General features: G+C 44.9%; 2 protein-coding genes and 1 non-coding gene across 3 annotated transcripts; all 3 read right to left on the minus strand.

The window, feature by feature from the left end:
* Positions 1-72, minus strand: trnah-gug. The gene has a single exon. It is a non-coding gene; the product is annotated as a tRNA-His (tRNA).
* A 74-nt stretch (positions 73-146) lies between these two features.
* si:ch211-284e20.8 (uncharacterized protein LOC563738 homolog) lies at positions 147-4,198 on the minus strand. Its single transcript, XM_040129833.1, has 7 exons — positions 3,817-4,198; positions 3,446-3,559; positions 3,050-3,128; positions 2,451-2,617; positions 1,893-2,006; positions 1,354-1,473; positions 147-1,066 (listed from the first exon to the last, which is right to left on the minus strand). Exons 1-7 carry the CDS (start codon positions 4,012-4,014, stop codon positions 824-826), a joined length of 1,035 nt encoding a protein of 344 aa, XP_039985767.1. The 5' UTR covers positions 4,015-4,198; the 3' UTR covers positions 147-823.
* Positions 4,199-5,748: 1,550 nt separating this feature from the next.
* On the minus strand, positions 5,749-11,181 carry fetub (fetuin B). Its single transcript, XM_040127857.1, has 7 exons — positions 10,954-11,181; positions 9,661-9,774; positions 9,376-9,463; positions 8,884-9,050; positions 8,043-8,153; positions 7,534-7,620; positions 5,749-7,215 (listed from the first exon to the last, which is right to left on the minus strand). The coding sequence occupies exons 1-7, from the start codon at positions 11,161-11,163 to the stop codon at positions 6,466-6,468; spliced, it is 1,527 nt and encodes a 508-aa protein (XP_039983791.1). The 5' UTR covers positions 11,164-11,181; the 3' UTR covers positions 5,749-6,465.
* Between the last annotated feature and the right edge of the window lie 117 nt (positions 11,182-11,298).

Here is an 11,298-nt window from a genome sequence, read left to right on the forward strand (position 1 = left end):
TGCCGTGACCCGGATTCGAACCGGGGTTGCTGCGGCCACAACGCAGAGTACTAACCACTATACGATCACGGCGAGCTGTCCTCGGGACCGGCGACGGAGGAAGGGGGACAGCTGATGACGAGCGGCGCGTAGTGCCGGGGGGGGGGGGGGGGCACGTGGCACCGTTTAAACCTTCCGAATAGCAGAAAATATACATGTAACAACAAACTCCGTTTAAACAGTCGATTTCATCGGCGGTGTCAGGTCAAGTTACACTGGGTGGTAGAAGGGTGCCAAGCTGGGATTTAGTGTCGGGATGAGCCTCAGTGAGATGATGTGATTTTTTTTTTAAAGCCGAATTTCTCACCCTGCCTGAGCCACCCTGATCTGCAGGAACAACTCCAGCTGTGCCGCTCTGGCACCAAAAATAGATACCAGCCCCCCAAAGGTGACAGCGTCCACATCTGACCACAGGAGGGGTCCGTGAAACAGTCACTCACTAAACAAAGAAGATGTTTGCCAGGCTCATTTTACTGTAACAATATTTAATGGTGATCAACATTAGTACGACTCACGTTTATAACTGAAACATCTGCAAACCAATATGAAAATTCTTAATTTTAAATGAATGGTGCTCAAATTTCGGAAACTGTCTCATATACAGCAACGAGATCCTTTGTAATTCCATAAAACATGAGGCCTGAAGGTTAGATATACACTACTTTTCTGTTAGGACTCAGAAAAACAAAACCACCGGCGTTACTACTGATGTAGAGGGGTTTTACTACCCTCTCACATTTCACTTCCAGGTTACAGTTGCATGTAAAGAAAGACGTCCAGCCGGTCAGAGGTTGAGACTTCTTATGTGCAGGTTGTGCCTCCGCGGGCCGGGGCAAGAGCTGGCTGCTGGGGCAGGCCTGGGAGAGGCAGGCAGATCCACCACGGTCCCCAGGCAGCCGCACGGCTCGGAGACGGGGAGGCCGGGCGCGACTGAGCTCACCTGCTCCTGCTCCTGGGGCTGCGGGCCTGTGTGGTTGTGGTGCTGATGCCCAGCGTGCGCACGGGCCTGCTCCTCCGCAGCGGCAGCCTACAGAGGAAGAAGGGGAAAGAGACGGAGACAGTGTGGCCGACTTTTCTGGCTTCCGCTGATCTCAAGAAACTCTAAAGGAACATGTTGATGAGGGCGGGGAGAATGAACCATACGTGGACCATAACACCAGCAGGGTAGAGCTGCGGAATTGGGTGGTATCTCTGCCTGTTCATCACCACAGGCAACTCTTTTCACTTTACACGCAGTCTTTGAGTAACTCTTAAAATAAAGTCAGACATGTTAAGTCCTGTTGTGCGGGGCATCACTGCAGGTGAACTAGGTACCTGAGGGTTGTAGATCTCACACTTCGCTTGAACACTCAGAAATGTGTCCCTTCCGACAGGGATTGCAGTTTCAAACGGGAAGTACCGGCTCACGTGTGAACCACTGCAGTAGCCTCTATGCTGAGAGAAAAAGAAATCAGGGATAGTTAACCATTTACGACTGGTCGGCATCTTGTTGGGAGCCAGAAAAGATTCAGCGATGAAGACAGGACACAAAAAGAAGTTTAAAAGCAATAAATTAGCTTTTGAGGCCTTAAGTTCCTGTGTGAATTTACACACCAGTGGAAACACAAGCTGAATGAAGTCTTACAGCTGTCTTCCATTAGTTCAGCTTTTTAAAACAAACAAAAAAAAAACAAGCATCTCACAACCAAATTGCATCTCAGGGCAATTTCACACGCAGCAATCAGCCATTTTGGTGATTGCCACATCTTTAGCTTTAAACTGTAGACAGCCCTCTTCTGAAGAACTTGTGCTGAGTAAGTGCGGTAAACTGCGTATTGAAACGCTCCTAACACATCTGTGTGTATGTTACTCACGGCAGACTGAGAGTCCATAGGTGGGCAGCTGCCCCGTTCGCTGGCCTTGGTGTTCTTTGCACACACTGTCTCCACGATGGTGAAGTCCACAAAATAAGACATACCAAAGATCCACTGACAAAGAACAGAAAGACATGGTAAATACACACGTACACACGTCGCAAGCGGAAGCAAACTGAACGCCTGTGAACTACTCGACAAATTGAGAATTACAACAATGCTTCGGTTTGAAAGGCTAGTTTGAGATGTGATTGGGTCAAGATTTCTAAACCTGCACTTTCTCAGTGCAGGCTTAGTCTGATAAAAGCGCTACACATTTAACACAAAAAGCCACCTGTGCCACATTTAATCGGCCAATCCTTTGAATAGCACAGAATAATGAAGGTGCAGGACTCAAGACCAGTTGAATTTACCTGGTCTCAAGAACCAAACTCTTTGCCCTCTCACCTCTCCTCATCCCTGCTACCGCTTCCCTGTTTCTTGATTCACCTTCTTTGTGGCTCTCATTGGTTAGTCGAATTGCTTAATCATTTCGTTTAATTATTTTTTTTTTCTAACCTGTGCCCTGGCTGCTGTAATGTTCTCCAGAGCAAAGTAGTTGGCCAGGTGGCTCTGGTCATTGAACTTCTGCAGGGACAGTCTGGCCGTCTTCGTCACGATGGGCTCGTTCAAATTAACTGATGTGGGACAATCCGGACAGACACCCACCACTTCCGCAGAAGGAACTAAACAGGGTGAAGGCAAATGGGAAGTAGCTGAGTCAAAGTCAGTGTTGAGGATTTAACGCAGGCACAGTGACAGGTACTTCCTTCCCTAACGTCCACCCAGCAGTGTGAACCCTTTCGGCTCGCTTCAGCTCCTCCCTCTGACATCTCGCTTTATCCACACGTGGTCTCCTTCATTTAGCCAAATTGCTCGAAAAAATGTTTAAAAAATAAAACTGCCTCGATTTCCAACTGCACCTGACATGTTTACTTCCCCTTATGGAGGTATCTTTTTTGGGACTGTGCAAATATAGAGAAAGATCTTAGTCTATGTAAGCAAAATCAAAAAAGGTAAAATGCCAGGAAAATAGATTTACATCACTTTCTGTCACCAGAACTTTGTAAAAGTGTGTCTGTGTCATCAAACGGATGGAAGCAACTCCATTGGTCTACCTTTGCGAGTTACGCAGGAGTAGTTTTGAAGTTTGACTTGAGTGTCGACGTGGGCCGATACCTCACACTCTCCATACACCTGAAGAACACAAACACACAGTTATAGGCGTAGGCACATGCACATATAACCAAAGCGGCCAACCGGGCCGACGAGGCCGGAAAGTGATCGCGCAGTGACTGGAGCTTCTGACTCGTGAAAATGATCTAATACAAGTAACATGTGCTAACGTTAAACAAAGCATCATTTTGGCATCAGTATAAAATCATATTCAAAAAGCAGACTGAGTTTTAGTTTGGCCTTGGGTTGAGCTTAAGTCATTTGTGGGCCACAAAAAAAACAAAGCACCCGCCGTGTTGACCTTGAAGAGTGAAGATACGCCACCATGTGGTACTTACCGGAACGGAACCGATACTTTTGACTTCACATTGTTTCCATGGTTTCCTGCTGATGACGTGGCATCTGGTCTCCATGACATCAATGGTCAGGTTGTAGAGCGACCCGTCTTTCTCCTGGACACACACACACACACGCACACACACACACAAACAGACAGGTGCGCATTTTAATGTTTCTTTTCACATTTAAATGACCAATTCTTATTCAGCTCTACTTCCTCTTTTCTTTTTTTTGTTTTGTTTTCCAGGCTCTGCAAACAGGCTGCTGGCCTGGCCACTCTTTCAGCCCTCTTTCCGCAAATATTGCTTTTTTACAGAACCCTCTTCGTGTTTTTGTGCACGCATGTGTGTATGCAAAGGTCTGCCCTCACCTTCTTAGGAGTGTGAGAGACGTCGTACAGTCTGTTGAGGCTCAGGATGTATCCGCTTCTTCGGTCCTGGTTGATCTGCTCCAGGGCCTCTTCTGCCACTCTCACTGCCTCAGGGCTACTGCAGCCCGGAGGCTCTGGCCTGGCTCTTCCCTCCTGCGGCAGCAGAGCCAGACACAGGACCAGCAAGTACACACTCATCCTCTAACACACACAAACATACACTGGGCCAAATACGAACCCTAATTTCACCCAGCTCCCTTTGGAAAACCTGTATTCCTGATCTTTCCAGACAGGTTTTGGACAGACTTATATGAGGCTGACGGTGGACTTTCCCTACTCTCCGAAAGCATGAGCAAACAGCTGCTATCTGCTGCTCTGGAGGCCGTTGGCTGGGGTCAGACTGAGTGAAGGGTCACAGTGCACTGGGGAACAGGGGGAATTAAGTTTATCAAATAAAAGCATCAGCATCATACAGTGCAACTAATTTGGATTGATAGATATTGCAATTGGCCACTGCATCCTCTTTATGTAAATATAAAACAAACAAAATGCATGACTTAGTATATAAGTAAAATATAACTTTAAAAATATAACAATGAAGTGTCATTATTGTGAAAAAGCAGGCTTCTTCTCCCTTCTTACTTCTGCTGACTAAGCAGGATTGCAGCTGTGAGCTACGTGTGGGCTGCGCTTAAAGGCTACAGAACAAAGATAAGAGCTGTTTGCTGAGTGTGTAAAGCTGATGTTACAAACAAATGTCCACAGAGATAATGTACACAGAGTGGGCGAGTAGTTTGAACTGCTCTAGATACTGCTGTTGTTGTGTTTGCAGTGTGACAGCTACAAAAAGTTAACCATTATTTCCTCCAAGGTTATTTTTTATCTATTGGCAGGATCTCAAAAAGTAGTTTGGCATAAACTAGTCTCCATACGGCAGCCAATCTGCAACATATTACAGTGACTCCTTAAAAAGGTTTTTTTGTTTTTAGGGGGGGGGGTAAATATTCCACACGATTTTCAAATAATGGTCTGCCAAAATCTTGCAGGCTCGGTATAAACAGCCGCAATTCTCCAACATATTATACTATTTATTACACGATTTGACCCCTAGGTGGTCCTACAGCGACGCGATTCATTCAAATGGCAGCACCTGTGGTTGTGAGTGTAATGCGGCACTCGCACCCGAAGTGACGATCTGCTCGTCAATGCAAAATTGGTGGGGGGGGGCCAAAAAGCTCGGTGACAGTGCCTGCTCTCGGGGATAGTGGTGAACCGCCACAGCGGGCGAGCTAACGAGCTCGGCCACAATAGCTCCTGAAGCTTCTCTCTATTTTCTCAAGGCTGTTCTGCGTCCTCTCTCTTCTCTCCTTTGCGGAGCCGTTTTCACTCCAACAGAGGGGATTAAATAAAAGCGAAGTTAAGACAGATTCTTCTATTTTGGTATCTTTGTCCCCTCGGAGGTCGGCAGTGCAAAGACAGCTTGCTACGGCAAAGTTCACCACAGTTGAGCTTTATATGGCACATTCACATGGATTAATTTAGCCTCCTAAAAGCTTTCTATTATTAAAATAAGAAAATTTAGAGGATTGTGTGGCCTGTGGAGGTCTGTGCCGTGGCCTTTGCAACCTACTGTCAGTGCTTTTTCTAGTTCTTCACGTTCTGATTGAGTTTGTGCCTCGGTTCCCTTCTCTCTCTTGTAAACAGAGACACAAGAAAGGTCACAGATAAAGAGGGTGATGAGAACGTTGAGACTGGCAGCAATGCAGATTCAGATGGAAACTCTGAATCTGTTGAAATATAATTAAAAAAAGAAAGCTTACTGTTAGCTCTTTCAAATACATTGCCTACATTATGTACTGTAGGAACACGTAAATGGATATGATCAGGAGAAGGCCTGTTAGAAACACATATTTTGAGTCATTTTATTTTGGTGTCGTGTCAGCGAACTCATAAAACAGCCACTTCTCTAATAGTAATGCATTGGTCAGAAAATCCATCTGCTGCTTTTCACGTAACCACAAGCTTCTTAAAGAAGATTTTCATGGCGTGTTGTTTGTAATAGTAGTGAGATCGGTGAAAGGAAACACGGGGAGAGTCGGTCGTGGGGGTTGGGGACAAGTGTATTGAAACAAGACAAAATTGAATACCTTGGTCTTGGTCACTACAAAAACACTGGATGAGTACTGGTGGTATTCTTTATTATTTTGTGCAGCAAAAGCATAGAAACATACAAACATATAGAAAATGTTTGCTGGCTCAATTGAACAGTGACTGTGACAATCTGAAGGTCTACACTGTGGAAGATGGTTCCTCCTTGTGAATATGGACATGCTGTGGTCAGTTTTTGTCATTATTATTCAATCATTTATGACCAGTTTCCCAGCAACAGAGAAAATGAAAAGAAAAAACAGGTCGATGTTGTGAATGTAGTGTTTATTAGTGGGCGGAAGTGTAGAGAGAGAGAGAGGAAAGTTTACATGTTACGTGCTTGTGATAAACCGCCATTTTGCCCAAGAATGACCCAGGGAAGCAGTCAAGATGTGTTACATTGCCTATCATCTGTCAAATGCAGGCGTGTCAAAAGCTAAATGGAGTTTAACTGTCTTTACTAAGATTCATTCAGTTTCTAACTGAACTCCATGGGCCACCTTATGCAGCTGGCTTGAACAAGGGATCCTCATTGAAGAGTTTCTCCACCAGGGTGGTGTCTGCCCCGTGGTGGGTGCAGTGGGCTGAGACTGAGGTGGGGAAGGACTCGATGGTGGGTTCTGTCTCTCCGGGGATTTGGGGATCGGGCTTGAGGGGCAGGACGACTCCATGCTCGGGCCCGGCGGCGGGGACATCAGGGAAGGAAGGCAGGGTCACGGGCTGGTCCAAGGCGGGCAGGATCCTCACGGAGCCCTTTGGGTGGTCGTGGGCCGCGGTCTCGTGGTCGTGGGCGTGGTGATGGTGGTGGTGCTCGTGCTCGTGCAGGTGAGCGTGCTTGTGGTCGTGGTCCAGAGCGTGCTCGTGATCGTGGTCGTGGGAGTGAACGCCATCGGCGTGCTTGTAGTCATGGTGGTGGTCGGGTGAGTCGCCGCTGTGGTTGTGTGCTTTGGCGTGATGAGCGTGCACGTGATCATGGCCGTGCCCGTGGTCGTGGGAGTGATCGTGAGCATGCCTGTGTGCGCTACCTGGTTCGTGGTCGTGAGTGTGGTGGTGGTTGTCGCTGTGGTTAGCGTGCGCGTGGGTGTCCTCCTCGTGAGTGTGGCTCTTGGTGTGGTCGTGCGTGTGGTCGTGCGCGTGTGTAGCGTCGGCCGCATGTGCGTGGTCACTGTCGTGGCTATGTGTGTGCGTGTCATTGTGGCTGTGGTCAGTTTCTCCGCCCTCCAGGTGCAGTTTCTTCTCTCTCTCGGCGGCCTGGAGAACACGTTTAGGTAAAATTGGTGATGCATGGTAGATAATTTGGCTTAACTGGTGGGATTTAAGATGTGTGTAACCTCTACTACATTCATGGCTATAAGCCATAAAGACATAACATTAACTACATAAATATGCAGAGACGCTTTAGGTCTTTTGAGGCAAGTCGTAGTTAAGTCTCAAGTCTTTTAGAGCAAGTTCTGAAGGAGAATTCCTGTTTATTACAACTGGGATCTTAGTTTTGTAGGTTTGGTCACTGTTTCTACAGCATAAGTAATAAGTAAATCAGTGTGACAGAGTTGTCTTAGTGTGTCTTACCTCAGGCTCATAGATCTCACAATCTACACTGATCTCTTCATCATTAGCGGGAGTATGGAAATGGGCTGCCTTGCAAAAGCCCTTGTGCTGAGGAGAGACAAAGAAAAGACAAATAAGAGAGGAGAGAGAGAGAGGAGGAATGGTTATTCCTGTGGATTTACTAGAATGCAATAGTTAAACAAACTAAATGTCAGATTAGTCCTGAATTCAAAAATTTAAAACTAAAATCCACAAAAAAATGGTCTTCAAGTTTATTATTTCTCTCAAAAGGTTCAATGAGAAAACAAGCCAAACACAGCTGAACTGAGCACATAATAATAGAGACATGGGGACAATAAAAGAGACCGAATGTTTAACTGACTGACCAAAGCATGAATTAAAATGAAGGATTGCTATGTCTTTTTTCAACTTACAAAACAAATCCTGGTTGTTAAAATGATCCATTTGATCAAGATTAGAATGCGAAAAAAAAAAAAAATACAGTGAAATAACAACTTGTCATGACTCACAGCGAACTCGCAGTCCATGGGGGGGCACTTATCAGTCGCTGTCTTTGTGCTCTTGGTGCAGGTGGTCTCCTGGATGGTGTACTCTACATTGTAAATCGCCGATATGCCCATCTGGATGCACGAGAAAGAGGAAGAGGCATAGCAACATTAGGATACAATATCTGTGGTAGGGCGTTGGTCAAGTGGCAAGTAAGTGAGTTAGAGATCTCCTGACCAATGGAAGAGCAGGAGGTGGAGGCGCAAACCACTGCATGCACACATGACAGAATCTCACTGTTGTTAACATAGTAAGAATTGGATGAAACGCACAGAGGTGGATTGTTCTGCAGGAGCGGTCTGAGAGTTGGAGGAGGATCAGTGGAGGATTTGATGCTAATTTTATGGTGGAAACTTGTCCAATTTGAATCCATAACTGACAAAAATGCAAGCTGACTACAGGATGTACGGGAATTTCTTCGTACGCAAAACATTTCGGGGGGGATTACCTAATTGGATTTAACACAACTCTACGTCGTCGGTGCGGCGAGGGTCTGTTGCATTGCTTTTGCTCGCCAACTCCTGCGACAAGTTCTTCAATGTTGGTCCCACAGACACAACGTTAATTATATTATTCCATTTATCCACGGTCTATCAACTCCCCGAGACTTTAAATAGTTTTGTTGGTGTTAGGAAAAAGCGCCGAGATACCAGCCTCGGGATCATTCATTCTCCGCTTCAACATAACCTGTTTTGTATCAGCCACCGTATTCTCTGCATGGCCCATGTGTTCACAATACATAAGATGGGAGGATACAGTATGTTACGTGATATCTGTTTTCTTGCTGGGATGTGGAAAACGTACCCCTAAGGTAGCACGGGTGACGTGGAGCAGAGCGAAATGATTGGCCAGATTGCTCTCCTCATTAAACTTCGCCAGAGAGTGAGACACGGTCTTCTGAACCTCAGCGTTGTCCAAGGCGATCAGAGAGGGACAGTCAGGACAAACCTCAGACACCCTGGCTGCAGGAACTTAGCAGAGAGAAAGGGGGCTTTGAATGTGCATATATCACATGATGGTTTTGCGCTGCACAAAATCTCAGTCTACTTTAACCAAGTATTGATTTTTAGAAATTGTACTTTTATTTAAAAGAAAGAGAAATATGTGTTATAGTTTCTTCTTTTCAAACTACGAGTCAAACAAGTCAAAGTGAGCTGAAAAGATGTGGAACTGTCAACCATCGGCAGAATTTTTCATGCTCGATGTCTTGTTCAGATAACTTATTTCACCTGAATTTAAAAGAAATCAGGAGTTCTTGTATTTTCTTTTATGACTGGAATTTCTTAATTTTTTTACCTGGTCTGATTTCACAGTCGTATTTGTAGAGACGCACCACTCTGTGCACCTTGCTAATGTAGATGGCGGCTTTGCACTGTCCATACACCTGCAAAGACAAATACAGTAATTGCACATGTAGGAACATGACATGTTGATGTAAGTTAGACATGCAAGCAACTGAAATTCAAAAGACCTGCTGAAATGAAAATGAAAAGGAAAAGGAAATGCAAGACTTAAAACTTCACAAGGTAAACCTTGTTTTTTCTTTGTCAAAGATAAACGAATGTGGACAAGTTTTCTAACCGGTGTGTCTTCGGTGGGACGAGCAACACAGTTGTGCAAGTGATGCCTGCTGAGAACACTGCAGTTGGTCTCCACAACATCCAGAGTCAGGTAGTAAACCACACCAACCTCGCCCTGTGACACACACACACACACACACACACACACATTATGCATTCATGGAGCAATAATTACAGTGAGTTAACATCCTGTAGGGAATGATCTTCCACTGGGGAGGAAAATGTGTGATTTTTGAATTGACTGATGATAAATGACGCCCCGAGAAAGTTTTCACTGTCAGGCACCGATGTTGCCATGACAACCCTTCCAATAATCCTTGGTATCTCCTGATCTTTCACACAGTCAAAATGAATCCGTCTTCTACTGCACAGCTGACAAATTGTTAATTACATTGTTGGCATAAATGTCTGATGTCTGATTAGTAATTCCACTCATAATTAACTTATAATGAATTTTTGAACTTAAAACATAATTCACATACTCTTATCATCTGAGCCTTTTATTGTGGAACCAGAGGTAATCAGATTCAGGGACGACCTGCCAGATGAGCTCTGGCAGATTGAATCCTGAGCTATAATTCCCTCTTAAACATCACCTTTAATCACATCCCTTTAATCAGCCTTTTTTTAATGTTTTGCTAATTAGTTTCTTACTTTGTTTTTTTTTTTTTCAGAGTTACACAGTCCTTCCTAAAGCTGAAAAATCTCACTTTTACGTACTTTTTTTTTTTTTTTTTTATGTTTTATGGTCCCATCGTGGTTTTAAAAATCCTGGTGATTTAATCTCAAATGCATCAGGTGTTCAGTAAGAGAGGAGGAACTAATGCACAGTTGGGTTTTTGGTAAGAGCGCTAGCTGCAATCACTTTGCACATGTTTGACGAAAACTTCCCCCTTTTAAGCAATGGGATCTTATTTTGATCATTTTGGCCCTAATCTTTTACTTGTCAGGTTAACGGTAGAAAAACGATTTAGTTTGTAAAAAAAACACACAGGACGTCACAGCAGATAAGATTGAGTCAAAACAAGACTGAACATAATGTAACATAAGTAGCCAGATAATCCAACTGAGTTTTTTTTTTTTAACTTCACTCATTCATTCTTTATTCTATTTGAATTTGAACTGAACAAACTGGAGATGCGGGCAGTGATTTGGTCACTTTAGGTCTGGATCTGAGCTAGAAAATAAAGAAAAGAAAAGACTCCCTAAGTAGCCTCGGTCTACTCTGTAAGGAAACAATACTACGTTCAAGAATATTACAAGAGTTTACGTGGTGCTCACTGGAGTGACTCACATGTTTCGCCATGTGCACGTTGGACAGGTGGTGCAGTCTTAAGATGTAGCCTTCGTGCCGGTCCTGGTTGATCTTGTTCATAGCCTGTTCTGCAGCAGCCACTGCTGACGGGTCTTCGCATGACCCCGGCTCCAAGCCATCGTGCTCCACCGGTGCGGCGTGCACACACCCCAATGCTAACAAAAGCGACAACAGCGCACAGTTCTTCATGGTAAAGGCCTGGGATGTCTCTGATAGGGTGACCTTTTATATCCTGCTACTGTTAGTAGGCACACCCCCTCTCTCTCTCTGTCTCTCTCTCGCTCGCTCACACACACACACACACACACAAACACACAACCACAC

The sequence above is a fragment of the Xiphias gladius genome, chromosome 6 (assembly GCF_016859285.1).
Source record: "Xiphias gladius isolate SHS-SW01 ecotype Sanya breed wild chromosome 6, ASM1685928v1, whole genome shotgun sequence".
Classification (NCBI taxonomy): domain Eukaryota; kingdom Metazoa; phylum Chordata; class Actinopteri; order Istiophoriformes; family Xiphiidae; genus Xiphias; species Xiphias gladius.

Bases quoted from the DNA above. Each gene is read 5' to 3' on its own strand.
- si:ch211-284e20.8 (XM_040129833.1), bottom strand. From the start codon at position 4,014: ATGAGTGTGTACTTGCTGGTCCTGTGTCTGGCTCTGCTGCCGCAGGAG. The intron at 2,618-3,049 runs GTAGACCAATGG...CACCCTGTTTAG, and splicing joins CTCCTGCGTAACTCGCAAAG to TTCCTTCTGCGGAAGTGGTG. The intron at 1,474-1,892 runs GTGAGTAACATA...TTTTTCTCTCAG, and splicing joins CTATGGACTCTCAGTCTGCC to CATAGAGGCTACTGCAGTGG.
- fetub (XM_040127857.1), bottom strand. From the start codon at position 11,163: ATGAAGAACTGTGCGCTGTTGTCGCTTTTGTTAGCATTGGGGTGTGTG. The intron at 9,775-10,953 runs GTGAGTCACTCC...TGTGTGTCACAG, and splicing joins ACGTGCACATGGCGAAACAT to GGCGAGGTTGGTGTGGTTTA. The intron at 9,051-9,375 runs GTAAAAAAATTA...CTCTCTGCTAAG, and splicing joins CGACTGTGAAATCAGACCAG to TTCCTGCAGCCAGGGTGTCT.